The sequence below is a fragment of the Phocoena sinus genome, chromosome 20 (assembly GCF_008692025.1).
Source record: "Phocoena sinus isolate mPhoSin1 chromosome 20, mPhoSin1.pri, whole genome shotgun sequence".
Lineage (NCBI taxonomy): Eukaryota > Metazoa > Chordata > Mammalia > Artiodactyla > Phocoenidae > Phocoena > Phocoena sinus.
This window is the reverse complement of record NC_045782.1, coordinates 12569438-12595849: the sequence shown is the minus strand read 5'-3', so window position 1 is coordinate 12595849 and position 26412 is coordinate 12569438. Positions and strand designations below refer to the sequence as shown.

General features: G+C 43.9%; 4 protein-coding genes and 2 non-coding genes across 15 annotated transcripts in view; 2 read left to right on the top strand and 4 right to left on the bottom strand.

Moving 5' to 3' along the window:
- SMG6 (SMG6 nonsense mediated mRNA decay factor) overlaps window positions 1-2670 on the bottom strand; it is a 234875-nt gene extending 232205 nt beyond the window's left edge. The window contains exon 1 of one of the 2 annotated variants that reach the window (XM_032615690.1): window positions 2496-2670. In XM_032615690.1, the coding sequence (XP_032471581.1) occupies window positions 2496-2583 (88 nt within the window). In that variant the 5' untranslated portion in view covers window positions 2584-2670. Of the gene's footprint in view, window positions 1-2240; window positions 2427-2495 lie in introns of those variants that run through there. The other variant, XM_032615689.1, reaches the window with a different exon arrangement.
- A 119-nt stretch (window positions 2671-2789) lies between these two features.
- SRR (serine racemase) lies at window positions 2790-16527 on the top strand. 6 transcript variants are annotated; one of them, XM_032615684.1, is made up of 9 exons: window positions 2790-2874; window positions 5571-5685; window positions 10459-10630; window positions 12067-12193; window positions 12383-12486; window positions 13969-14088; window positions 14221-14295; window positions 14900-15109; window positions 15442-16527. In XM_032615684.1, the coding sequence occupies exons 2-9, from the start codon at window positions 5657-5659 to the stop codon at window positions 15637-15639; spliced, it is 1035 nt and encodes a 344-aa protein (XP_032471575.1). In that variant the 5' UTR covers window positions 2790-2874; window positions 5571-5656; the 3' UTR covers window positions 15640-16527. The 6 variants fall into 6 exon arrangements, with proteins under 6 accessions (XP_032471575.1, XP_032471577.1, XP_032471574.1 ...); XM_032615683.1 differs by having other exon boundaries at window positions 2838-2874; window positions 5451-5685; XM_032615685.1 differs by lacking the exon at window positions 2790-2874 and adding an exon at window positions 2898-2914 and having other exon boundaries at window positions 5599-5685.
- On the bottom strand, window positions 14327-25874 carry TSR1 (TSR1 ribosome maturation factor). Of its 4 annotated transcripts, none has more exons than XM_032615679.1 (15): window positions 24798-25405; window positions 24507-24610; window positions 23964-24183; window positions 23710-23844; window positions 22912-23336; window positions 21979-22138; window positions 21396-21553; window positions 20941-21137; window positions 19788-19950; window positions 19328-19438; window positions 18455-18587; window positions 17030-17146; window positions 16479-16619; window positions 16300-16374; window positions 14327-16174 (listed from the first exon to the last, which is right to left on the bottom strand). In XM_032615679.1, the coding sequence occupies exons 1-15, from the start codon at window positions 24892-24894 to the stop codon at window positions 15996-15998; spliced, it is 2415 nt and encodes an 804-aa protein (XP_032471570.1). In that variant the 5' UTR covers window positions 24895-25405; the 3' UTR covers window positions 14327-15995. The 4 variants fall into 4 exon arrangements, with proteins under 4 accessions (XP_032471570.1, XP_032471571.1, XP_032471572.1 ...); XM_032615680.1 differs by having other exon boundaries at window positions 14329-16174; window positions 24790-25874; XM_032615682.1 differs by having other exon boundaries at window positions 15773-16174; window positions 24133-24183; window positions 24798-24921.
- On the bottom strand, window positions 18228-18322 carry LOC116746506. Its single transcript, XR_004347762.1, has one exon. It is a non-coding gene; the product is annotated as a small nucleolar RNA SNORD91 family (small nucleolar RNA).
- LOC116746507 lies at window positions 19092-19186 on the bottom strand. The gene has a single exon (XR_004347763.1). It is a non-coding gene; the product is annotated as a small nucleolar RNA SNORD91 family (small nucleolar RNA).
- Window positions 25875-26056: 182 nt separating the features above from the next.
- SGSM2 (small G protein signaling modulator 2) overlaps window positions 26057-26412 on the top strand; it is a 37642-nt gene continuing 37286 nt past the window's right edge. Inside the window, 1 exon segment of the mRNA XM_032615678.1 lies at window positions 26057-26294. Within this exon segment, the coding sequence (XP_032471569.1) occupies window positions 26238-26294 (57 nt within the window). The 5' untranslated portion in view covers window positions 26057-26237.

Below are 26412 nucleotides of genomic sequence, written 5' to 3'. Positions count from 1 at the left end.
CCTGTGGTTAGGTATCCACCTGCCAGTGCAGGGGACACGGGTTCGATCTCTGGTCAGGGAACTAAGATTCCACGTGCCACGGGGCAACTAGGCCTGCGCGCCACAACGAATGAGCCTGCGTGCCACAACTAGAGAGAAGCCCGCGCGCACTGCAACAAAGAGCCCACACGCCGCAACGAGACCCCACATGCCACAACTAAGACCCGATGCAGCCAAAAAATAAACAAACATTAAAAAAAAAAAAGTCAAGCAAGAATTACACATTGATATGTTAATACTGGTGGACAAGGAAGGAAATTTCTGCAGAAACAGAAATTCTACTAAGTTTACAATATTTTTTCAGCAACTGGCAAAACTAAGAACTTAACTGTGTTGGAGCTACCTACACCTGAGTTGGGGAAACAAGGAATAAAACCTACATTCTCTTGTTACCCAAATCATATTCGGATCCACAAGACCCCAAACTACCTAATCATTGATAGAATAAAAGATCTCTAACCAGTTCTGCATTGGACTATTCTCTGCTATAGAGCCCTCAGCTCCATCCTGGTCTCTTCTTCTGCCTCTAACATTTTTCCAGTGTGGCTGAGTCCTTTTAACATACTAAGGGGTCGGGGGCGGTGGGGGGGGGTGGGCAGAGAAGAAGAGGAGTATGCATAACAATCCACAGTTCTGGACATCTCTGGAGAAAAAATTTGCAACTCCAGTCACTGAACTTGGCCAGGACAATCCTCTTCTTTAGGATTTCAACCACCCAATCACATACCTCCTGTTGAAGCAAACAGGAAGCAGTTCCTTTCACATTTTTCAACTCCACTCATGCTCACCAACTCTCTAACAGCAGCCAGCAGGGTCCTTCCAAGGAAATACTGCTCAGACTGTCATCATTAGAATACTGAGACTAACTGCTACTATGATGATGTTATATGAGAAGAAAAAAGTTCCATAAAGGAGCTTTCCCTGGAGGATGATGGAAGTATTGTGACACGCTCTCAAAATACCAACGACTGGGGCACTCAAGAATAAGAGAACAGGACTTTAGAAACCACTCTCCAGGCTCCAGGAACTTACAGAATGACAGATAAGCAAGCATCAATTTTTTTACCTGTTACGTTTATCTGTTAAGGGGAGAGTCTACTGTAAATAGCCACTAAACTGTTCAGTGGGGAAGAAACAGGAATTAGTGAGATTACAGAGTACACTCAAAATGGAATGTTATAGAAAATCCTATTACTGTTCTATAAACACAAATGCAAACAAGCTCATAACAGGGATTACACGCTCCAGCATTTACACCCATGGGTGTAACGAAATTGGAAAAAACCCAAAACCACAGGGCTTCCCTGGTGGCGCAGTGGTTGAGAGTCCGCCTGCCGATGCAGGGGACACGGGTTCGTGCCCTGGTCCGGGAGGATCCCACATGCCGTGGAGCGTCTGGGCCCGTGAGCCGTGGCCGCTGAGCCTGCGCATCCGGAGCCTGTGCTCCGCGACGGGAGAGGCCACAGCAGTGAGAGGCCCACGTACCGCCAAAAAAAAAAAAAAAACCCACAAAACCCTTAAGTTTAAGATACTGCTTCAGTATTTTCTGAAGTCTAAAAGACTGCTTCATCCACTACGAACAAAGGGAAAGCAGTTAACTCCAGAACAGCTCACCCTCAGCAGCCTGTGCAAGCTGGGGGGTGGGGTGGGAAGAGCCACTACCACTTTCCAGACAGAAGGGAGCAAACAACCTGAATAATCCAGTGCACATGACCCATGAAAACCAATTTCAGACTTCTGCCACAAGCCTGCAGGAATATAACTACCATTCTACACGACTCCACTGCCTAACCAAAGAGAGGTGAGACACTAGAATCTTCCTTGGTGCTTTCCTGGTGTGGCTGGAGACTTTAACTTGCAAGTTGAACATTCTCCCTGATAAAAACTGCTCCCACACATGCCAAAGCCAAACCAGAGTAGAGTCAGCTCTCTGAGGTCCTGGATCCCTCCGGTGGCGCAGCCTTCAGAAGCCTGCCTTGGGGGAAAAAAGTTCAGCAACGAAGTCCCAAGCTGTTGAACCTTCCTCCTCGATGTTCCCAGCTCCTTCCAACGCTAAAGAAACGACGGGGCAGGCCTGCGAATGACTCCTCGGGGAACCATACACCCCGGGGGCCTCCACCAGACCCCGGAGCCCACTCCTTTCGGCGTCCCCTGACGGCTGGGAACCCTGTGAGAGGGCTGGGGCAATGGGGAGCAGTCACCTTCGCCGTGAGAAAAGGGGGCGGAGGAAGGAACCCGGGTTACGCTCTCCCGGAGGGGCCGGAGCCGGCAGAGCCCGACCCCACACCGGCTTTCTGGCTGGTAGAGCGGGGAGGGACCGCCCTCGGCCCCCGCCCCCACTGTTGGGGGAAGGGGCGGGGGCTCTGGAGCACCACGAACTAAGCGGGGAGGAGGCAGAGGAGGAGAGGGAGGCGGGGCGGGCAGGCCCGGCCCAGGAGCTGGGCGGCGCGACTCACCTCTGCTCCCGGCCTGCGGAGCCAGTGTGGCCAGGATCCCTCGCAGCTCCGACGCGGAGATCCGGACACGCTCCAACCCCTCCGCCATCTTCGCGGCTGCTGCTGCAGCTGCAGCTACTCCACCAGCGCCGCGCGCAGCCAGGAAACCACGACGGACGGGTGGCGCGCGCGCTCACCCACCTCCCACCCTTTTCCCCGCCCCCTCCTGCCCCCCTCCCCAAACGACGGTGGCCGCACTGGGAGGAAAAGCGCCGAACGCACGTTCGGTCGGGAAGAGGCGGGCCGCGAGCCTGGGCGGGGCAGGCCGGCACCGCGCGTGCGCAGAGGTGTGGCCGGGAAGGTGTGCTGAGGCTGGAGTTGGAGGCGCGGCGCCTGGGAGGTGAGGTGAGGTCTGGCCCGGCCGAGCCAGGCCAGGCAAGGTGGGCGTTCGCTGCGGTGGCTGCTCTTGCTGCCGTGGTGGCCTTCGAGGACACCGGTACCAGCCTGGGGCTCGGGTTGACGGGGGCCTCCACCGTCCGGCCCTTTCCAGTCATCTTAGGCCAGGGTCTCCCGCCACAGGCCCGGACTACTGCCCCAGGCTTTTACTTTGCGACCGTCAAGATCTTGTAGGATAGTTAGTGTTATGCCCCTTTCTTTTCTTTCTTTTCTTTTTTTTTTTTTTAAATGAGGAAACTGAATCCCAGAGAACCGTAGCAAGTTGCCCAGGGTGACACAATCGATAATTACCAGAGACTCAAAAGTCTTTTTCTTTATGGCAATCTACATCCCAAACTTCGTGACTTTTTTTTTTTTAAATACAGTATAGATGGCTCTTGCTGAGGGGAGGGGTTGTGTGGAAATAAGTCAGGAGGTGTTATGAGTCGATTTGGGAATTTCTGTATCACTGTGGATTCTGGGGAAAATTACTTGACTTTCCTGGATCTCAGGTTGATTTTTTTTTTTTTTTATCTTTAAAATGTAACTGGATCTGAAGACTGGTACTTTACCTGTTTGTTCATGAGCCCCGTGTTCAGAACTGTGGTGGAACTCCCTCCTCTTGCAAGGCTGCTTCCCTCCACCTCTTGAGCTCCTTCCCAGTCCCACACAACCTACTGGACCTCTACACCATCAAAGAATAGTTACCGATTATTCCTTAGACTGGGCTTAAAAGATTTAAACAATCTCTGACAACTCATTCAATTCCTATTAGGTGGCAGACGCTTCGCCTCCACGAAGTTCTCAACAGATGGAGAAAGTCAGTAGATAGCAAAAGAAGGGGAGTGATTGGAGTGGTCAGAGCAAATGGCAATCTTTAAAACAGATATGAAAGAAATAAAAAAAATGTTTAAAACTAATTTGTTTTCATAGTGAAATTGATGAGGACATTGCAACAGTTTTTTTTTAATAGAAAAATAATCTGAAGAAAACTTTCTTAGGAAAAACACCATTGCCACATTAATACAGTAGTATCAGTGAGCTGCAGATGAGATATGCCAAAAGTTAAACCAGCTCAAAAAATTTTATGAGAACTCAGAGGGAAAATATAATAGAAACTATTGAGAGGTAAAGGTACGAGATATGGAGAATGGATCCAGAAAACTAATAATCAAATATGAGTCCAGAAGGTGATAACAGAACTGACTGAGGAGGAGCAATAATCAAATATATAATAGAAGAAAATTTACTAAGTTGATGAAAAATTTGGATTTAAGACTTAAATTCAACCCTCAGATTTAAAAGGTTCATGAAATACCAGGTAGAAATAAGTGAAAAGACAACCATATTTAGACCTGTATCACAATGAAAGCTGAGTTTAAAGAATTAAAATATGTGCTGATATATTCAAGATACATTGTTAATTTTTTAAGCCAATTGCAGAACAAGATATAGAGTATGGTTCTGTCTGAGTGCAGCAAAACCATTTATTGCATATGTAAATTTCTATATAAATACATCAAAAAAGATGTGGAAGAATACATACCGAACTTTTTAAAATGGTTATCTTGGGAATTCCCTGGCAGTCCAGTGGTTAGGACTCCAAGCTCTCACTGCCAAGGGCCCGGGTTCGATCCCTGGTTGGGGAACTAAGATCCCACAAGCTGCACAGCGCACCCAAATAAATAAATAAATAAGTAAAAAGAATGAAAATTAATAAGCTACGTATTCAATAAGGGTAGAAAAAGAAAATAAAAATAGAAGAAATAAAGATAAAATCAGAAATAATAAAGGAAAAAGAACACTTGATAAATTGAAGCACTCATTCTTCAGAAATAGACATTAAAATAGACACATTTCTGGCAAAAAATTTTGAAAATTCAAGATATCCTACCAAATGCTTCCTAGGTAATGCAAACTTAGCTCATCAAATCTCTGATTTTCCCCTAAAATATTTGTTTCTTTGCCAGCCTTATATCTCAGTAAATTATACCACCATCTAAGTCAAAACCCAAGAGTTATCCTTGACACCTCCATCTCCCTCAGTCCCCACATTCAATCCAATATCAGGATATGTCTCTTCTATATCTGTAGTGGTGACATATGGAGTTCATCACCTCAACATTTTCACCTTCCTTTTCTCTTGAACACTGTCCCTTACTCTCACTCAGAAGTACTTTCTCTTTTCCTTTTTCTGTCTATTTCCTTTTTTCCTTTTTTTCCTCTTTTACTCCCTTCATTTGCTCCTATTTTTCCCTCAGGTGCAGAGATTTGAGGCAGTCCTGCTGTTCAGTTCACATTATCATCAACAAGGCCTTTCTCATTTTGTCTTTTTTTCCTTCATTATAATTCCCAGTCATGTTCCTTCCCTCTTCCTTCAGTAGCCACTCTAATGTGTTTGATATATGTCCTTGGATATACATGTATCTTTGAATAATATATAGTATTGTTTTATATATGTATGTGTTTTAAATGTACATATTTGATATTGTGTTATAGAAATCATTGTTTCATGTTTCTGTAAATACTTCTATTGCATAGTATTGTCTTAAATGACCTCACACCCTTGGCCACTGGTCCTGGGCCTAGATGGGCCAATCAGAGTCCCTACCCAGAATGTTTTTTAACTGAAACTAAGAAAAAAAGAAAATCCCTCTCCAGTTTGGAAGCCGTAAAATGTAAAACATAGGAGCTGTCAGCAGCCATGTGTCCTGCCATGCGGAACCAGCTGGTCTGCAGTGAAAAGAATGAAGCCGACATGCAGAAAGCAGCAGAGGTGAGAAACAATGAGAAAGTCCTGGAAAATCTCGAAGTCCCTAGTTCCAGTTGTTCCTGATGTGCCATGTTCCTGCCCTTCCCATGGTTCAACTCTTCCTTGGATTCCATGAGCCAGTAAATTCTCATCACCTCCCTCTTGTGCCTAAGCCAGTTAAAATTGGGGTTCTGTCACTCGTAACCAAGAGGTCTAACTAATTATAATCTCCAAAATGTATGTGCGTGTGTGTTTTTTAACTGTGGTAAAATACATGTAACATGAAATATACCATCGTGACCATTTTTAAGTGTACAGTTCAGTAGTGTTGAGTACATTCACATTGTTGTACGACCAATCTCCAGAGCTCTTTGCATCTTGCAAAACTGAAACTGTACCCATTGAAAAACAGCTTCCCATTGCCCCCTCCTCCCCACAGCCTCTTACAATCACCGTTCTCCTTTCTATGGATTTGACTGCTCTAGGTACCTCACATAAGTGTAACCATATGGTATTCGTCTTTTTGTGACTGGCTTATTGCAATTGGCATAATATCCCCAGGATTCATCCATGTTATAGCACATGTCAGAATTTCCTTTTTTAAGGTTAAATAATATTTCGTTGTATGTATATATCACATTTTGTTTATCCGTTTATCTGTCGCTGGATACGTGGGTTGCTTCCACCTTTTGGCTATTGCAAATAATGCTGCTATGAACATAGGTGTACGAATATGTCTTTGAGACCTTCATTGAATTCTTTTGGGTATATAACCAGAAGTGGAATTGCTGGATCATATGGTAATACTGTTTAATTTTTTGAGGAACTACCACACTGTTTTCCACAGCAACTGCACCGTTTTACATTTCTACCAACAGTGCACAAGGACTCCGGTTTTTCTACATCCTGCCAACACCTGTTATTTTCCCAGTTTGGGGGTTTTTAAAATAGTAGCCATCCTAATAGGCATAAGGTGGTATCTCACTGTGGTTTTGATTTGCATTTCTCTAATGATTAGAGATGTTGAGCATCTTTTCATGTGCTTGTTGGCCCTTTGTATATCTTTTTTGGAGAAATGGCTATTCAAGTCCTTCGCCCATTTTTTGATGCGTTTGTTTTTCCAAAATGTATCTTGAATGATTATTTTTTTCTACCTCCACTTTCACCATGCAAGCCCCCCTGTTGTTTTTCGTGTGGACAACTGTAATACTTCATAACTGGATACCTTGATTCCACTCTTCTCTCTTTCCTTTTCATTCATTGCCATGTAGCAAGTGATTTTCTGTAAATATGGATTCTAACATGTCACCTGCTCAGAATTCTCCAATGGCATTTTTAAAAAAACTTATTGGAGTATAGTTGATTTACAATGTTGTGTTAGTTTCCACTGTACAGCAAAGTGAACTCTTCTTTAGATTCTTTCCCATATAGGTCATTACAGAGTATTGAGTAGCGTTCTCTGCTATACAGTAGGTCCTTATTAGTTACCTATTTTATATACAGTGGTGTGTATATGTCAGTCCCAATCTCCCAATTTATCCCTCCCCGCCCCCTCCCCTGGTAACAAGTCCAATGGCATTTTATTGCTCTTAAAAAAAAAATCCATGGACTTCCCTGGTGGTCCATTGGTTAAGATTCCACGCTTCCACTGCTGGGGGCCTGGGTTCAATCCCTGGTCTGGGAAGTTCTGCATGCTGTGAGGTGCGGCCAAAAAAAAATTCCATGAGTCATGGTCCCTTATGATCTAGACTCTGCCAACTTCACTCTCCTTATCTCTTACCACATTTCACATGGATCACATTTTCAGATACATTGACCTTTTAATTCCTGGAAAATGCCAATCTTTTTCCCTCCTTAAAGCCTTCACATAATATTCCCTCTATCTGAAACACTTTCCCCACTACTCTGCCCATTCATCTTTTAGGTTATAATTTAATTTTACTTCTCAAGAAAAAAAAAACTATTCATAAAATAATAAAAATTCAGTTCTACATAGAGGGTCTTCATTGACCTCCTTCACTGATCTAAATAAGGCCTCCTGCTATAGTATCCTATCATAATACACTTCCCTAAGTTAACACATCAATGTTTGTAAATACATATTTAATTGGATTATTTGTTAGACACCTCTCCAATACATTGTAATCTTTGAGAGGAGGAACAAGTCTACTTTTCTAATACTATATCCCCAGATCAAACAGTATCTGACACAGAAGGTGCTCAAATTTGTTGAATGAATGAATACCACAGATATGAAAAATACTTAGAAATATTAATATGTACAGCTTTATACTAATAAATTTTAAATTAAGTGATTTTACAAAAAAAATTACTGAAATTAATTCAGGAGGAGATGGCAAATCCATATAAACCAGTAACTATGAAGTCATTGAAAAAGTTATGAGAGGTACATTTTTAAGGTAAAGACATTATCTTGATTTGCAGATAGCATGATGGTTTAGAGAATAAACTGTAAACCTATTAGATCTAACAAGATAATCTGGTAAAGTATCCTATTACATGATAAATATACAAAAATTATTAGCTTTCATATACATCATCAGTAAGCAGTTTAAAAGTCTAATTTTAAAAATGCCTTATCTTGGGGCTTCCCTGGTGGCGCAGTGGTTGAGAGTCCGCCTACCGATGCAGGGGACACGGGTTCGTGCCCGGGTCTGGGAAGATCCCACATGCCGCGGGGCGGCTGGGCCCGTGAGCCATGGCCGCTGAGCCTGAGCGTCCGGAGCCTGTGCTCTGCAACGGGAGCGGGGCCGCAACAGTGAGAGGCCCGGGTACCGCCAAAAAAAAAAAAAAAAAAAAAAAAGAAGCCACAGCAATGAGAAGCTCGGGCACCGCAACGAAGGGTAGCCCCTGCTCGCCGCCAACTAGAGAAAGCCTGAGTGCAGCAACGAAGATCCAACGCAGCCATAAATAAATAAATAAATTTATATATATATATAAAGGAATGGATAAACAACAAGGTCCTACAGCACAGAGAACTATGCTAAATATCCTGTGATAAACCATAATGGAAAAGAATACGAAAAAGAAGGTGTGTATGTATATGTATAACTCAACCTTACTTCAATAAAATAAAAGTTCAGTCACTAGTAATTAAAGAAATGTAAACTACTAGACATACTTCATTAAATTGACAGATAAAAATGATACCGTAAGGGTGAAGGAAAATAGTCATTCCTTAGAAAGTGCTGTTGGTGTATAAATTGATATGATCTATAACTCTTCTGGAGATCAGTTTGGCAGTGGTATCAAAAGCCTTAGAAGCGTGTATGCCTTTTAATGTAAAATACCACTGGTGGAATCTACTCAAAGCATGTATAGAGATAAACAGAGATCTTGCAACAAGGCTGTTCATTACATCATTATTTATCATAGCCAAAAAAAAAAAAAAAAGGAAATCTAAATGTTCAACAACAGAGTTATCTAAAACTATGGTATTTTTGTAAAAAGAAGTACTAGTAAGTCATTTCACTAGAAATCACATAGTGATTTCCCTGGCAGTCCAATGGTTAAGACTTCGCCTTCCAACGCAGGGGATGCGGGTTCAATCCCTGGTCGGGGATAAGATACCACATGCCTCGTGGTCAAAAAAAACAAAACAAAAAACAGAAGCAATATTATAACAAATTCAATAAAGACTTTAAAAAATGTTCCACATCAAATAAAATAAAAAGTCACATGAATATATTTATTGATAAGCAAAGATTGATAGATATATTGTCCGAAAAAAGCAAGTTAACCTGTCAAAAAAGTTTTGCCTGCATATGTATGTGGGCCTGGAAAGAGAGACAACAGAGGTTCGGTAGCAATTGTCTTTGGAGAGGAAAGCAGATTAAATTGTTTTTCTATTGAACATACATTACCTTTGCTAATAAGGAAAAATAAAGAGAAACTTCATGTTTAAACACTACAGTAAAAATAGTAAGAAGTGGAAGCATAATACAGTTACTGAAAATTATAATTATGAAAACTTTGAGGAACGAGCCAAATGGAAAAGGAGTAAAAATGTTATTTATGCTTTGATTTTAACTGTCATATATGTATATTGAAAAAACAGAAGGAAACATAGTGAACATAATTTATTAAGATGGTAGGATTGTAGGCAATTTTTCCCCTTGGTAAATTGTGAAATACTTTTTTAAAATAAAAATTTGTAGCAGATTTTGAACCCAGTTTATTCAAGCTTCACAGTCATGAAAATGTAGAGACCAGTGGCAGTGCCAAGAGATGGATGGTAGGGGTGAGGGCTGAGCTTTAAGCCTTCAATAATCATCACCAGTTATCTCCTATGAGGTTTCAACAAAGCAAACGTATACACCAAGAAACTCAGCTTCAAGAGAAGTTCCCTTATGCAGAGATTCTGGACCCCAGTAATGGAGACAGTCCCCACATTAACACCACAGACCCTGAGTCTATTTTCCTATGTTATGCATTTTCTTTTTTTTTTCCTTAAGATTTTTGTTTGGTTGTTTTTTGGGTTTTTTGTTTGTTTTAGTTTAAGGTTCACAGCAAAATTGATGGGAACAGAAATTTGCCATATACTCCCGGCCCCCACACATGTATAGCCTCCCCCACTATCAGCATCCCTCACCAGAGTGGTATATTTGTTACAGCTGGACCTACATTGACATGCCATTAGCACCAAAGTCCATAGTTTACATTATGGTTCACTCTTGGTGGTGTACATTCCATGGGTCTGTGTTATGCATTTGCAAAATCCACTTTAAATACATCGTCTAGGCTTGCTTTGACCCCTCTCTTATTCCTGGGTTTCAGAACCATGTGTGATCAGTACTGCATCTCCTTTGCTGATGTTGAGAAAGCACATATCAACATTCGAGATTTCATCCACCTCACACCAGTGCTAACAAGCTCCATTTTGAATCAAGTAACAGGGCGCAATCTTTTCTTCAAATGTGAACTCTTCCAGAAAACTGGATCTTTTAAGGTAACAATCTCTTTTGATAGTGTATCATGTTTCTTTTCAACCCACTTTGATTCTCTTGACCACCCAGTGAGGTAGGTACAATTAGTATCTTTTTACAGCTAAAGAAAGTGTTGTAGAAATTTTCCTTTGCTCAAGTCCTGGTTACTTAGCATCATGGCATTGACAAGAGCCACTTTTACACAATCTCAAAATTCCGTATAATTAAGGTGATCACATATAATTTACTATCCAGACGAGGACATGTTTGAGAATGAAAAGGGGGAACTTCTAACGATTAAGCCAAGACCAGAGTCATCAACCAGGACATGTGTGATCACCCTGTATATAGCCAAGTTTAAGCATTCACTTTGTCAACTTACTATTTGTTTATACCTTATTATGAATATAAACGATCTAACCCTAGCTCAACCCTCATATAACAGGACCTTTTTCTACAAAATACGTCAGTGCCTCTCCTATGCATACAGATAGATTTCTGTGCTGATTTGTTACCCGAATTCTCTGACCGTTAGTTGAACTTTTCAGATCCATTCAGGTAAAAATCTGAAAAGCTGCATTTTGCACTGTGCCTAACAGGTATTGTTAGTACCCATTAAGTGGTAGCTTTAGGATTTCAGGAATTTACCTTTTTCCATACCCATTAACTGAGAACTTTTATTTTAAACAAACAAAAACTTCTCCATTCTCTTTTGCCCTTTGCTTCTGCCATCGTTTATTTTTCATTCATCATGCATCAAACACTTATTTTCACCAACTATACTAGGTATATGTACACTAGGCCTTGCCCCATATCCATACTTGCAGCGGAAGACAAAATAGGTTGATGACAAGTGTCTTAAAAGAGTTACAAACAAGGGCCATGGAAACGAATGAAGTACCTAATTTTGCCTGGGAGAACAAGGAGGTTGAACCAGGTGTTGTTTGATCCAAGTTTTATAGGATGAGTACTTTTAGCCAGATCAGGGAGTGGGGGAAAAGAACTACAGGGAGAGGCATCAGCATGCCAAGAGGTACAGAGTTGTGAGCTAACCTGGTAGGATGGAAACTAGAGGCAATTTAGGATGGCTACAACAGTAGAGGTAGATATGTTTAGAAAGGCTGCAGCTTGAAAGGGATTTGTACTTTTCTTGCAAAAATAGGCAATCAATGAAAAAGGTAACGTTTTTTAAAAGCTCACTTTCCTAATCTAGTGGAACTATTAGATGAGAATAATCCTTGAGGCAGGATCAGCTGAGATTTGGTGATACCAAGTTGAGAAATGAGGCCTCACCAAGGTAGTGGCCAAGATGAACATGAGATATTTAGGAGATAGACTCAATAAGATTTAGTCATGGAGTGGATGTGCAGTGTTGGAAGAGAAAAATGTGAAAAAGCTCCTTGGTTTTTTGAAAAGAATTTTTAATCAAATATATTAATTCACCATTCCCCTATTCCAGATTCGTGGTGCCCTTAATGCAATCAGAGGCTTGATTTCTGCCACTTCAGAAGAGAAGCCCAAAGCTGTTGTTACTCACAGCAGTGGAAACCATGGCCAGGCTCTCTCCTATGCTGCCAAATTGCAAGGTACTTGATTAATTTCCCAGGGTACTGGGTAGGCTCATCAGAGAGGACTGGAAAAGCAGCCTTAACTTTCAGTGAGGTTGGTGATAGCTGAGGGAACAAATTTCCAAGTCCCTGATTACAAGCAAACTGAACATAAATTTCTATCCTAAATTCTGATTTGTACTAACCAAACATGCTTCTCCCTCCCAGGGATTCCTGCTTATATTGTAGTGCCCGAAACAGCTCCCAACTGTAAAAAATTGGCGATACAAGGCTATGGAGCCTCTATAGTATACAGTGAACAAAGCGACGAGGTAAGGAAGAGAGCAATGTTCAGTACCACCTTAACAGCTTTCATAGTAAAGTGAAACTTCTCTTCCTACCTCACTGGCTGCAGCTTCTGTCTCTGTTGTTTCTCTAAGTGTTGGCACGCACGACCTTTTCTCTACCTACGCTCACTCAGATGATCTCATTAGTCTCATAGTTTAAAATATCACCTACACTCTAACTCCAGCCCTGAACTTTGCTCTTAACCAGACTTGTACATTCCCACTTGGGTGCCTTAATAGGCATCTCAACCTTACTGTCTAAAACCAAACTCCTCATCTTAATACTGTTCCACCTCCAGTCTTCCCCATCTCAGTAAATGGCAACTTTTATCCTTCATTATCCTCAAAACATGGAGTTATCTTTGATAACTCTGATACCCCACATCCAAATCTTAGTCCTTTCAAAATATTTCCGTAATCCAACTTTTTTTTTTAAAATTAATTATTTTTGGCTGAGTCGGGTCTTTGTTGCTGCGCGCGGGCTTTCTCTAGTTGCAGTGAGTGGGGGCTACTCTTTGTTGCGGTGCGCGGGCTTACTCATTGCGGTGGCTTCTCGTTGCAGAGCACGGGCTCTAGGCGCGTGGGCTTCAGTAGTTGTGGCTCACAGGCTCCAGAGAGCAGGCTCAGTAGCTGTGGTGCACTGGCTTAGTTGCTCTGCAGCATGTGGGATCTTCCCAGACCAGGGCTCGAACCCGTGTCCTCTGCATTGGCAGGTGGATTCTTAACCACTGCGCCACCAGAAAAGCCCAATTCAACTACTTCTAACAGCCTCTACCTTCACCACCCTGATTCAAACCAATGTCAGTCCTCACCTAGATTCAGTAGCCTCCTAATTGGTCCTCTGCTTCCACCCTTGCCCCACAAGTCTTGTTTCCAAAAGAGCAACCAGAGCTATCCATTTGGTAAGTCAGAATGTGTCTGTCAGCCCAAAATCCTCCAGTGGTTCCCCATCTCATACACAGTGGAAACCAAAGTTCTTGCAATCATCTATGGCCCAGATGAACTGGCCCATTTCTATTTTTCTGACTTCATCTCCCACTATTACTCTCCTCCAAACACTCCACACAAACCACACTTAGTTTCTCAGAAAGCCAAGCACTGCTCTCTGTAGTCTTCGTACTTGCTGTTACTCTTTCCTTAGAATGTTCTGGAGGTACACAGGACTTGTTCAAATCTATTAAAATGTCACTTTACCAGTGGCCCTTCCCGAGCACCCTATATAAAATAAATTCATTTTTCTCTAAAGCATTTAGACATACCATATATTTACTTATATCCCACACCTCCTCACCATATTAGAACATAACTCCACTGAGTGCAGGGACTGTTTTGTTCGGTTATATCCCCAGTGCCAAAACAAATTCTGAAAAAAGTAGATGGCAAATAAAGTGTTAAATGACTGAATCTAACTTGTTGGGAACTCTATTAAATACAAATCAAGTAAGCTAAATTAATGTACTCTTTCAGTCCAGAGAAAATGTTACAAAAAGAATTGTGGAAGAAACAGAAGGCATCATGGTACATCCCAACCAGGAGCCTGCAGTGATAGCTGGGCAAGGGACAATTGCCATGGAAGTCCTAAACCAGGTAAAAGCTTAGTTAGTTCTTGTTTAGCCACTTACTGGTAATGCTGTTTGGCCATAGAACCAATTATTTTATATGTACGTATAAAATGGTTATTAATAGACATATTTATACTTTATATTCTTCTCATTAAAGGTTCCCTTGGTAGATGCACTGGTGGTACCTGTAGGAGGAGGAGGAATGGTTGCTGGAATAGCAATTACAGTTAAGGTAAGAAAACAGCTTCTGAAGGACTCCCTACTTCAGGCATAGAAGAGTTTATTTTACATCATAGTACATTGTGAATACTTGCTCAACATTCCCCCAAATTGCCATTCCTTCTCATCATCCCTTGGCACTTGAGATAGAAGGCCCTTCTCTTCATCACTACCCTTTTTTCTTTTTTTGGCCGCACAGCGTGCGGAATCCTAGTTCCCAGTGACTGAACCTGTGCCCCCTGCAGTGGAAAGGCGGAGTCTTAACCACTGGACCGCCAGGGAAGTCCCTCACTACCCTTTTCTTAATGAAAACTTTACAGCACAAAAGCCATTACAATGAGTGGCACCCTCACAGTCCTCTGAGTTCCATCTTACCAACCTACTATCCAAGTCAGTGGCTACTCTTTTCCCAAGTTACCAGCAGAACCAGCTGTGATCTAGGCAACCGAGGCCAGAATGGAAAACAATTTCAAGTGCTTAAAGGCCTTATTTCCATTATATCGGTTAAAAGAAAGCCTCTTGGGCAGAAATATGTTAACTGTAGTAGTCATTTTACTGCAAGCATGCAGGCAAAATGCTGTGGCTAGTTGTAAGCTATCTAATACTCCTCTTCCTAGGCTCTGAGACCTAGTGTCAAGGTATATGCTGCTGAACCCTTGAATGCAAATGACTGCTACCAGTCCAAACTGAAAGGGGAACTGGCCCCCAATCCCTATCCTCCAGAAACCATAGCAGATGGTGTCAGATCCAGCATTGGCTTAAACACCTGGCCTATTATAAGGGACCTCGTGGATGACGTCTTCACTGTCACAGAGGATGAAATTAAGGTGAGGCCCCAAGAGGAAAGGAGACAACAAAAGAATGGAGCAACTTCTTAGGCAAAAAACCCTCCTGTTGTAAGTAGCAACTCACCCACTAGGGACTCAACTAGGTGATTTCATGACACATAGGAGGGTGCCCTAGATGTATTAAGACCGTAGAAGCAGAGTTGGAATGAAAAAAGCCCTGCTCTTCATTGGCAAGCACAAACATATAGCAGTAGGAAGATTCAGATGAGGCATATTATATCCCCATGTGGCCTTTAATTATAACGGCCAACCAACTAGGCTCTTTCCCCTTTTCCCATTTCACTAATTCTTACTCCTTTCTATACCAACAGTATGCAACCCAGCTGGTGTGGGAGAGGATGAAATTGCTTATTGAACCTACAGCTGGTGTTGGAGTGGCCGCTGTGCTGTCTCAGCATTTTCAAACAGTTTCCGCAGAAGTAAAGAACATTTGTATTGTGCTCAGTGGTGGAAATGTAGACTTAACTTCCCTAACTTGGGTGAAGCAGGCTGAAAAGCCAGCTCTTTAGAAATCTGTTTAATATGTGCAAAAGGAAGGAAAGGGACTCAGTGTCTAGACACTTGGAAATTTTGTCTCCTGGTCATTGTCAACTTCCTATCTTCCCCTCTTAAAGAGCTTTCAAAATCCTAATGGAGAATGTATATTTCAGTAAGTTTTAATAGTTTTTTTGGACTAAGTTGCAGTAGAAAAACATCCATACTTAACTGAGATACCTTGTCAAGGCCAAGAAAAGTCTTCTGCTACAAGGAGCAGCAGACCTTAAGTAGGCTTAAGTAGAAAACATAAACTGCCCAGTCACAACCTACAGGCTCCCAACCCTAGAGTGCTAACTAGTAGCAATGAGACAGAATCCCACTGAATCCATTATTCCATGTCCATTTCAGGCACTGTTGAAGAAATCTCACTTTTCACCCAAGGTACTGGTTCTGGTACATATGGATCGTAAGTCCATTTGGGGAAAACTCTTTTATAGAGGTTCATCAGTACTGTGTCCTGAGATTTTAGCTTCCCATCAAAACTGCACTTCATGTGGCCGTGAGTACCTACAAAGAAAACAGCACGAGTTGGTCAAATTCAATAGGAAATTGTAAAGCAGTGGTCTAACCCAACAGTCATTTAGTAGCACTGGGGAAATCTAGACAAGATCCCAAATCCCACATTCTCTCACCTAAAGGCTCCTTGATGTGTCCCCTACGGCCCCACTTTGTTCTCAGTTCCACCGGTTTAAACCACAGCACATCCTCTTAGAATCAAACACACAGAAGACCAAGATGAAACATTTATCCATAATATATAAATCCAACCTTCATCCCACAAAGGCAACTGGATCCCATCTGTCGCACCTACCTCTGTTGAAGAACATGTAACGCACCACTGCCATCTTAGTAAAAATTTTGAAAGGATGACCACTCAGAACAACTCTCTTGATGACCATTCTGTCTGGATCCACTGACAATAGATAGCCTGTGGCAATGAGGCTGTGCATTCCTAAGGGGCAAAAGCAGGGCAGCAGGAGTCCACAGGTCAAAGCCTTCATTTATTGTCCAGTCTATTTAAAGATCTATGTGAGATCTTAGGGAAACAAAATAGGGATGTCCTATGCTGCCCCTCCTGGGTTCATGGCAAAGATCACTAAGTGATATTCCTGCTGAGCCTATCCTCAGAACCTACCCTAAATACAGCACTCTGAGCAGCCTCTACCAATTAGCTATGGTTTGCAAGCAAGATAAAACCCCATCCGTCATCCTTGCCTCAGACCCAATATGAGGCTGAGATTGGGATATCTTGAAAATCATCATTACCTTTTTTGTGCCATTTGGCCCCCAAATTTAAATACAGAAAGCAGTTAATCTTATTAAGAACCCACAGGCCTATTCACCTCTGTGAACTCAACTTACCATTGCTGTTCTGTTTGAAAAGCAGCACAGATGCAGGAGGAAAAGTGATAGGGGCATATACTGTCACCACCAGAGCCAAGTCAGCAGTCAGGAATCTCTGAAATTTATGTTTATCCGCTGCCATAAAGGTTAAAAAAATAAAAACCAAAAAATATTTTGAGAAACAATAGGTAATCCAGAGGCCTGTGAAAAGCGGTATTACTGCAACTCTTAAACCTAAGGCAACTAGTGTTTCTTTATCCCACTAATTCTCCAAACATTTTCTGGCCTCGATACAACTGAAAGATAAAACCCAATCCTATCAATGATTTTTCAACTGGAGGCAGAATCTTGGAGCTTAAACTTTATTTTGGAGTTGGAAAAAGTTCTCCAGGTGATTCTGATACACATCACCCCTACCTCATTTGAGAACCAGTGCTTTACAGAAAAACACTTCACTAATTCAACAGCTCTTAGTCTTGAGCAAGGATTGGCAAACATTTTCTGTAAATGGGCAGATAGTAAATATTTTAGGCTTTGTGGCCATATAGTCTCTGTTCCAACTACTCAACTCTCACTGTAGCACAAAAACAGCCACAGACATTTTAAAAAAATTAAACAAGAAAGCACAACTGTGTTCCAACAAAACTTTACTTAACAAAACAAGCAGTGCGACAGATTTGGCCAAGGGCCAAACTTTACTAATCTCTTCTTGGGGACTATCTAGATCTTGTCTTTACCGTCAACAGAAACCCTTTTTAATACAGTATTAACCCTTTTTAATACTGAAAGTTATAGGGAAACAAAATATTTTAAGGGAAAGAGAAATTACTCCTTCATTTAGACAGCAAGGCTGGTGAGAAAAGAATTATCCAGAGCATCCATTAATGCTGCCTTTATCACCTTCCTCCGGCCATTGCTGAGAGCTGAGAGTGTAGGTAATGTTCAGAAGCCCCCAAGTTAATGCAAACATCTTCCCACTCCTAATACGTAAGAGCACAATCATTTTTTGTCATAAAAGTATTCCTGGTCACCACTCTCTAAATTCTCATGCAGTCTCAACATCTCAGAAGCCACACACTCTGCTTTATCCAACTGAGGGCACCCCTAGCCTTCACCCACACGGCCACTGGCACAACGGATGCCAAGGGTTCCATGACACATCATCTCTAGGAAGCAGCCAACTCCTATCCAAAACCGCCTCTGCAGCAAATACTCATGGCAGAGAAGCCTCAGCACCACACAGAGGTTGCATCACTGGGATGCTTCAGACAGGTTCAGACACTTTGAATGGAAACATCATTGGCTCCTAAACCAGAGTACTGAAAATACCTCTAACCCAGGGACTGAGAGTTTGAAATGGTGTACTCTGCATCTCTCCCCAAATCTCAGTCCCCTAAAAGACAGTAAGATGGACGAGAACCCAGAAGCTTCCCTACTGCTTACCTGCAGTGTGCTGAGAGAATAAAGGTGAGGCTCGGAAGCGCCTGAATCCACAGTGGAAGATCAGCTCCTCTTTAGCTTTCACAGGTTCAGTGTTGCCAGCATGCCGGCTCACCACCATATTAAGAACTGACATCTGGGGACCAAATAGGAAAACAGAACTTCATATCAGGAATAGAATAGCCTAACCTGCAAGAAGGCAAACCAAACCAGCAGATTAGATTCACTCTAAGAATTGACTACTAATTTATGGTGGAGTGTAGATGAAGAGACACAAATTCACCTTGTACCTTCACCAACAACTGGCATTCAAATCGAAAATATGCTGGTTTTCAGAGCTTTCATGTCCCTGCTACACTAGGTGACCTTCCCATGTCTAACATGCAAGAGCTCAACATCTGCCACCAAATCAGTGCCTACAAGTCACTCACTCATCACACACCTCTAAACCACACTCATTCAAGACCCTTCTTGCCTCAACCCTTACTCACAGTGACCAAAAGGCCAGAGCTCTCACATATATCCCAACCTACATGACTGCTGGCCATCAAGAGAAAAAAGATCTATACCTTGGCAGTAACCCTGTTTATTTTCATGGATGCCAACCCTTTGTTAAAGTGTGACCTGACAAACGTACTTATCTCAGAGAAGTCTCAGAACCACACAGAGATCACGTCACTGAGATGTATCAGACAGGTTCAGACATGTTGGGTAAAACTATCATCGACTTCTCTGTCCTCCTCTCTGACTTCTAATCATAAAGGCAGACTTTTGCATCCCAATGAGCAAAATGTCAGTCACATAAAACTTCAGACTGCCAGACAAAACTGGTTGGAAAGTGTCATAACTCCCATTTCCCACAAGACGCTAACTCACCTTCTGTTCATGAGGTAGTAAAGAAAATGCAATCAAGGGTGCACCTCGCTTGAAGTGCTCAACCACTGAGACAGGGACTTCAGAGACATGAAGTGTGACATACCAGCCAACCTGCCAGAAGAAAGCAGAAAACAGTCATGCAATTACCCTTAAGGTCTCAATAATGATGAAGCATTTATCCAAATATGTTAAAAAGTCTCTCAGACTACCATAAAGCCAATCCTCAGCCTTCGAGACAGCCCTGCACAGATGCCTCAACTACCTAGATTAAGCTTTTTCAGCTAATATGCCTGATACCTCTTTGTTCCCAATATCACTCTTACCAATGACTCGATAGCTCCTCTAATTCAGCTGTAGGCAGCACAAAACTAATTAAGGTACTCATGCCAACAGGAGGAGTAGAGGGGGCACCTTGGCAAACAAAAACAAATTATAGCGATGCACAAAGGAAGGCAGATACCTCAGCTCCTTCAACCTCTTTTTCTTCAATCTCTTTAAAGATGCGTCTCCTAGTATTAATAAAGTTCTGAAACTGAAAGATCCGAGCATAATCTTGAGGGAGGTTTTCCTTAGGATCCCATGGAGATGTCCGGAAGCTCTTGAGGCCTCTGTATTTCTGAAATCTAGAATACAGAGGATATTTTAAATAAATCAATAGTGAAACTTATATGGTGCTACTTAACCGTTTCACTCAACTCACTTCTAAAATGGCTAAGGCTTAAAAAGAAGAAAAAAAAAAGAAAAAACAAGAACAATTTCTTTTTTAATTTTTGAAAAATAAATAGGTAAATAAATAAAATGCCTAAGGCTTTAGCTTAAAAGAATTCACGGGGCTTCCCTGGTGGCGCAGTGGTTGAGAGTCGGCCTGCCGATGCAGGGGACGTGGGTTCGTGCCCTGGTCCGGGAGGATCCCACATGCCGCGGAGCGGCTGGGCCCGTGGGCCATGGCCGCTGAGCCTGCGCGTCCGGAGCCTGTGCTCCGTAACGGGAGAGGCCACAGCAGTGAGAGGCCCGCGTACCGCAGAAAAAAAAAAAAAAAAAAAAAAAAAAAAAGAATTCACTATTTCTCAAAATAACCTAACAGCTTAAATCAGAACCACACTCCAAAACAGCCTGAAACAAGTATTTCAGCACCAAACCCCAGCTTCTTAGAAGTATTTACAGCGGCCCCCTGGTGCATATCAGGGAGTGGCTCTTTAACCTGACTAGCAAGATCCTCGATAAAAGCCTTGTCTCTCTAATATCCAGCATAAACTCTCTGGACTCACCTTTAGAGCAAACAGGATCATCTACATCTTCATTCTTTTATTCTCACTGTTCTACCCAAACTTCCCCAAATCTCCAAATGTTATATACTTTGAGTCTTAGCTCCAAAGGAAGCATTAATCACAGCATTTCATTCAGTAATGTACTGTAACATTATTAGTCTGTACTACACAGTCTAGAATATGAACATTGTTTCCCGTATGTCTGTCTTACCTTCCCATATAGTATTAGCCCTTCAGGAGCAAGAACAATGTATTTTTCTTCTTTTACATCACACTGACATAGTTCTGAGCCACGTTAAGTTTTGAATAAAAACATACTGATTGATCTTAGACTTGTTGACTAACCGAATTCTAGCAGCCACGTCACGGGGGGTATCTACTTCATCTGGAAACATCTCTTCCAGTCTTTCTTGTTTGTATTTCTCCAGCATTTTCCCCTCAGCCTCTTCATCCACTTTCTCATCATACAGATCATCATGCACGGACTCTCCCATAGTCACAGTTTCACATTCCTCCTCTTCTTCCTTTTCACTACCCTCATCCTGTAGAACGAAGGATTACAATTTCAGAGGAAACTCATATCTCTACCTTAAAGGCCATCGAGCTAAAATAATTCTACTAGATACCTAGTCCAAACCAATATCAATTCTAATAGAGACTAAGTTATAAAACAAAGTCTCATTCCCGGCAACAAAGTCATTCCTAAGAAACTGACCACACATACCCCTTAAGGTCAGGAATGCACCTTGCCCTGCATTTGGGGCTGTATACAGAAGTTGCCCAAGGGCCCATTTCCTTACCTGAGATTCCTCTTCCATAAAATCCTCACGTTCTATATCATCATACTCATCTCCTTCCCCACCACTTTCGCCATCCTCATCCAAAATCCATTCAGCTTGATAACTGGATGTTCCTTTGGGAACCTTCTTTACTACCTTGGAAGCTTCCTTCAATAAGTCTGTAAAAGCCCAAATGAGTTAAGTAAATTATATACCTCCTTCCCTCCCCTATTACTTTGGGCATTCTCACATAGGCAAGATATTGCTACCAAAACCAGGAACTCTGGCAGGCACTATAAATAGAACAGACTACTTCCCAATTTAATTCAGCTGCCTCAGAACTAGCAATACTTAACACAGCTAAATAAGTCCTATAATAAATCAGAAGTTGTTTATCTGTTCATTAGGAAACAATAACGTAAGTAATTTTGAGAAACGAAGTAAAGCTGTGTCCAGTGTTTGCTTAGTGAAAACACATAGCCTTTGGAGGTAAGAGAAGACTTCCAAATACTTCCTCATCCTACTCTACCTTATAAGGTCCTCACTGAGCAGCTAGACAAAACCCACAACTCTAGGCCAGAATTTCAAGTTTGCCAATACCAACCATTTGCTTCACTCAGCTCCTCCTCCGTGGGCCAGGTCTGTTCCCCCTCCATTGGATCTGGGATAACCTCTGTTTGCAAAGATTCTTGTCTCTCAGGGTCTGCCTTCATTAGGACCTTCAGGTCTTCCTCCATATCAACTACAGCATCTGTAGCACAAACCTGAAAACCCAAACAGTTGATGGTCAATTAAATATTAGCCAAAAATCGACTAAATCTAACATAATAACCAGAAAGATCTAGAAATAACAGTCCTCAAATAGAAGAATAGAAAGTGAAAACTTGCCAGAATTTTTCAAATGGTTCTACTTCCTACCATTCTAGGTCTTTACCTCTGCTTGGCTCTTGAGACCCTGCATAATCTGGTCTCATGCCTACCTTTTTATTACATACCTTACTCCCATCAAGCTGTTATCTTCAGAGTTCAAAGAAACCCTCTGATCCATCACTTTGCCTAGGTTCATGTAGTCTTTATTTGCTAGGATATTCTTCCATCTCTTTTCAACTCATAAATCACGTTCATCCTTCTCAACACCTGGCTCAAGTCTGATCTCTTCTGTGAAGCTTGCCAGTCTTCTTTCTCAACTTCCACTGCAGGTGTGCGCCTCAACCATGCTTTCTCAATCTTTATTTCACAGGTCTTTGCCATTTTTTTCTGACCTAATTAAGTTGTCTAAGGAAAGAGACTACAACCTGTGTGCCTTCTGTAAATCCAGAGCCAATTGCTATGCAAGGCATCTACAAAGTACTGGATAAGTATATGATATAGCAACTTATTTGTAGTTGACTACTGCCTTTTTTCGAACTAGCCGTTACCTCCAGGGACTAGGATAGTTGTCCAAGTGTGCAGACAGACTACCCTCTCTGTAGTTCCCATCCTCTGCCAGCTTACACGTGAATCTACAATACATAGTTTTTAAGAACACCAATCTTACCTCCATTGCCATGCCTGGGTCCTTTGGGGATTTGATCACTCTAGGATTTAAAGGGAAAGGGTCCACAGGGGCATCTATCTGTTTCATGTGGAAATCACCATGTCCAACGATATGCAGCAAGTTATTTACATTCAGAGCCTGCCCACGAACATAGCCTGAGATCTTCAAGGTGCCCAACAAGTTATTCTCTTCACTAGGCACAAAGTCAACAGCATGAGCAAATAGGTAGGCGTGCCGATCGCGAAAGGCAAGATGCCGTTGCTTTTGGTTAGCCAACTGCCTGAGCAGCATCCCTGCCTCCTGTTGAGTGTCTAACAGGAGGAGTTTGTCATCAGGAAAGCGCTTCTCCACTGCTTTACTTAGCTTCTTCCTGACATCTGTTTGTTTCTTCAGTGGGAGGCCCGAAACCCCCTGGACAGCTAATGCTGTGAACAAAAGAAAAAGGGTATCATGACTTGTTGCCTCACTATATGAAAATCCCCCCTGTGGCTCACAAACAAGCTAACAGTTCAGTTGTGAGTCCAGAGATCACTGGGAAACCCAACACTCCGCTACCCTAAAGAAATTTCACAATAAAACCAAACTTCACATTCTTCTTCTTTCTCTGGGCAATGGGCAGTCCAGAAATAAAAAGACATCTTGGTAGGTAACTTGTAAACAATGGACCAAGTTAAGGCCATACATGTACAACCCTCCAATAGTATCAAGCATCAGACATAGTGTCTGGCAAATTGTAAGTGCACTATACATGCTAATTCACTTCCTTCCTTGGCCTCCATTTACTCCCAACTCACTTACTATAGGTGGGAAGGCCCTGAGCAAAGAGGCAGGAAAGGCAGTAATCCCCAGTGCTATCCCAGCCTTCTAGTGGATCAAGGAGGAACAGGATGGTATCAGCCACTTTAGCCATGTCTAACACAGTGTGCAGATCCCCTGGAAACAGAAGACAAAGTCAGTAGGAAGAGGTGGTTGACATCAGCACATTATACTAAAAAAATATTACCACTAATACACAAAACATAGTGATAGAAAATATTGTTGTATGCTCTAACCTGGCCTTGCAGATGTAAAAAACCACCGATGTTTCAAGCGGGGGCATAACAGCATAAAGCTATGGGTGCTTCCCCATTCATTCAAGTGCACTGTTCCAGTGTCCCTATCCTGAAGGAGTCGAAAGGCCTCTGGCAGGGAAATCCTGTTGTGCAGGGGAACCACCAGTACCTGATGAGGAGGGCCATCCTTGCTGCCGAGCTGTCTCTTTTCTGCCAAAACCTGAGGAAAGAAAGGATCAGAGAACATCTCAATGTTTCAGTACTTTGTTTCAGTACTGCATTTCCACCAGTACAGATGCCCACCCCGACCCTCCAACCAGCATCTCTCTTGTGAAAGGTGTCATGTATGCCAAGGAGGTGGGCAGGAGCTAGGAACAAAGCAAAGAATGCTCTAGCATGAGTCTGGGCCAGCACGCCTGACACGTGCTCTAGGGTTACTCTCCATCCCTGGCCCCTTCCCAGGGTCACATTTTCTAGTTCGAGGCATTACCCGCCTAGAACGGTTGTGAAGCCACACCATTCCCCAATCCCGCGTCCTCTCACCGCCTCCTTCTTCTGCTTTCGGAGCTGGCTGGCACGATGCCTCTGGTCCACTTTGCTGAGATCTTTTCTCACCTTCTTGCTTAGGGTTTTCAGTGCTAGACGGCCTGTAGGGAGACCAGAAAAGGCTCTTGCGCAGGGCACTAGCAGGTCAAGAAAGGAGATCCCTCTCTGCTCTCCTCAGAGCCTTTGCGTGGGGTCCAAGCCGGAGTAGGTAGGAGCTCATTCTGGGCATGAAGAAAAGCAGTTAATATCGACTAAACATCCCTTATTCCTCCAACCCTACCTTCTTACCCTTGCCGTCCCGCTGCGCGGATCCCCGACCCCGATGCCGCCCGCCTTTATGAGGTTTATTCTGCTGCTTAAGCGGGCCAGAGCGATGAGCCGCCATGCTGCCGCTCACGTGTACCAATTCGGCACTACTTCCGGGCCGAACCGAGCGCTTCCGGTCCCCGCCTTGGGGGCGTGTCCTCGCCCGGGGGGCCAGGCTCCTCGTGTCCTCCCGCGAGGGTTATTTCCACCCGCTTCTGAGGGCACGGCGTCCGAGTCTCCACAAAACCTGCTCGTAAACTTTTACCAGGCGGTGGTCCGCTGTTGCGGGCTTTAAAACGCTGGATGTAGACTCGAGGTTTGGGCTTTCAGTCTCGGAGAGCTGTTTTGCTCCCTTGTATTTTTATTTTTTGCGCTATCAGGTTGCATCACTTAGGGAGAGTCTCCATTTGTGCGATAGAGGGCTAAGCCACTCCTCTCACCTAGCTTTGTGCACGCCGCTCCTCAGTTTGCAGCAGCAGGTGTTCTTTGTCACTTTAAGCAACCTTTTCTCGCCCTCAGTGCCCAGGTGGGGCTGCTTAAGTCTACAAGGCAAATCGTGCAGAAGGCGCTTGTCTCACCTCCACAGATTCCGTACAAGTTCCTGCTGGTCCCAGTCACTCCAAGCTGCGCCCCCACCTCTCACGTGTGTGTGTGAAGGGCCAGACGGGACGTGGCGACCCCTCGGGGGAGGGACGGCTGACCGTGACTCTCGCGCCCTTAGGGATAGCCGAGCCTCTGCAGACGGGGGCTGCTAAGCTCCCACTCCTCTTCCCAAAAGCTTTGCAGCTGAGGGCACCCGGCTGGCAGAGGTGTTTGGAGAAACGATGGCGCTCCGTGGCCTTTCTCCCAGCCAGGGGACTAACACTGGCTTCCCCATGGCCAGACTCGAGGCGCGGGGGCCCCGGCCCTTACCGTCGGGAAGACGAGCGGGTAGGAATCAGGGGACGTCTAGCTGGATGGGGACCAGCTTCGGCCCGAGCGACTCACCCCTCAGCCATGGGGTGCCGGGCGCGCCTCGCCTCCCCGCCCGGCACTGGGCGCGGCGGGCTGCTAGCTCTCACAATGCAGGTTCGCGCCCTCGGGGCTGGAGAGGGCGCGTTGCCATGACAACGGCCACCGTGGCGCGCGCCCGGGCACGGTGCCCCCCCTCCCGACCCCCCCCTCCAGTGGCTGAGCGCATCACCCCCCCGCCCCCGGCTGTGGGAAGGGGCCGGGCCAGCCTCCTGACGTCGGTGCGGGGCTCGGAAGATGGCTGCAGAGCCCAGCACCGGGCAGTGGCTGCGGCGGCGGCGGGCGGGGAGCGCGGCGGGCGGGGTCTCCTCCTGGCGCTTGGGGCGCTGAGCTGAGAGGCGCGGAGGCAGCGAGGGCGCGTGGGGGGCTTAGGCGGCCGCTGGGCACCACCTTCCCGTCAGCCGCCGCACGATGGGCAGCGCGGAGGACGCAGTCAAAGAGAAACTGCTGTGGAACGTGAAAAAGGAGGTAAAGTCGGGGTACGGACCCCCGGGGGCTCGCGTCCCTGTCCGCAAGGCCCAAGGGACAGAAAGATCTGCGCCCATTCCGGGGCGCGGGCGCTCGCTGGCCTTGGGCGGGGGCGGGG

Excerpts from the sequence above, each read along its gene's own strand:
- SRR (XM_032615684.1), top strand. The coding sequence starts at position 5,657 with ATGAAGCCGACATGCAGAAAGCAGCAGAG. Across the intron at positions 12,487-13,968 it reads ACAGTGAACAAAGCGACGAG|TCCAGAGAAAATGTTACAAA; the intron begins GTAAGGAAGAGA and ends GTACTCTTTCAG. Across the intron at positions 15,110-15,441 it reads TCACAGAGGATGAAATTAAG|TATGCAACCCAGCTGGTGTG; the intron begins GTGAGGCCCCAA and ends CTATACCAACAG.
- TSR1 (XM_032615679.1), bottom strand. The coding sequence starts at position 24,894 with ATGGCGGCTCATCGCTCTGGCCCGCTTAAGCAGCAGAATAAACCTCAT. Across the intron at positions 24,184-24,506 it reads GAAAGCAGAAGAAGGAGGCG|GTTTTGGCAGAAAAGAGACA; the intron begins GTGAGAGGACGC and ends TTCTTTCCTCAG. Across the intron at positions 16,375-16,478 it reads TTACATGTTCTTCAACAGAG|AGGATGTGCTGTGGTTTAAA; the intron begins GTAGGTGCGACA and ends TTTGATTCTAAG.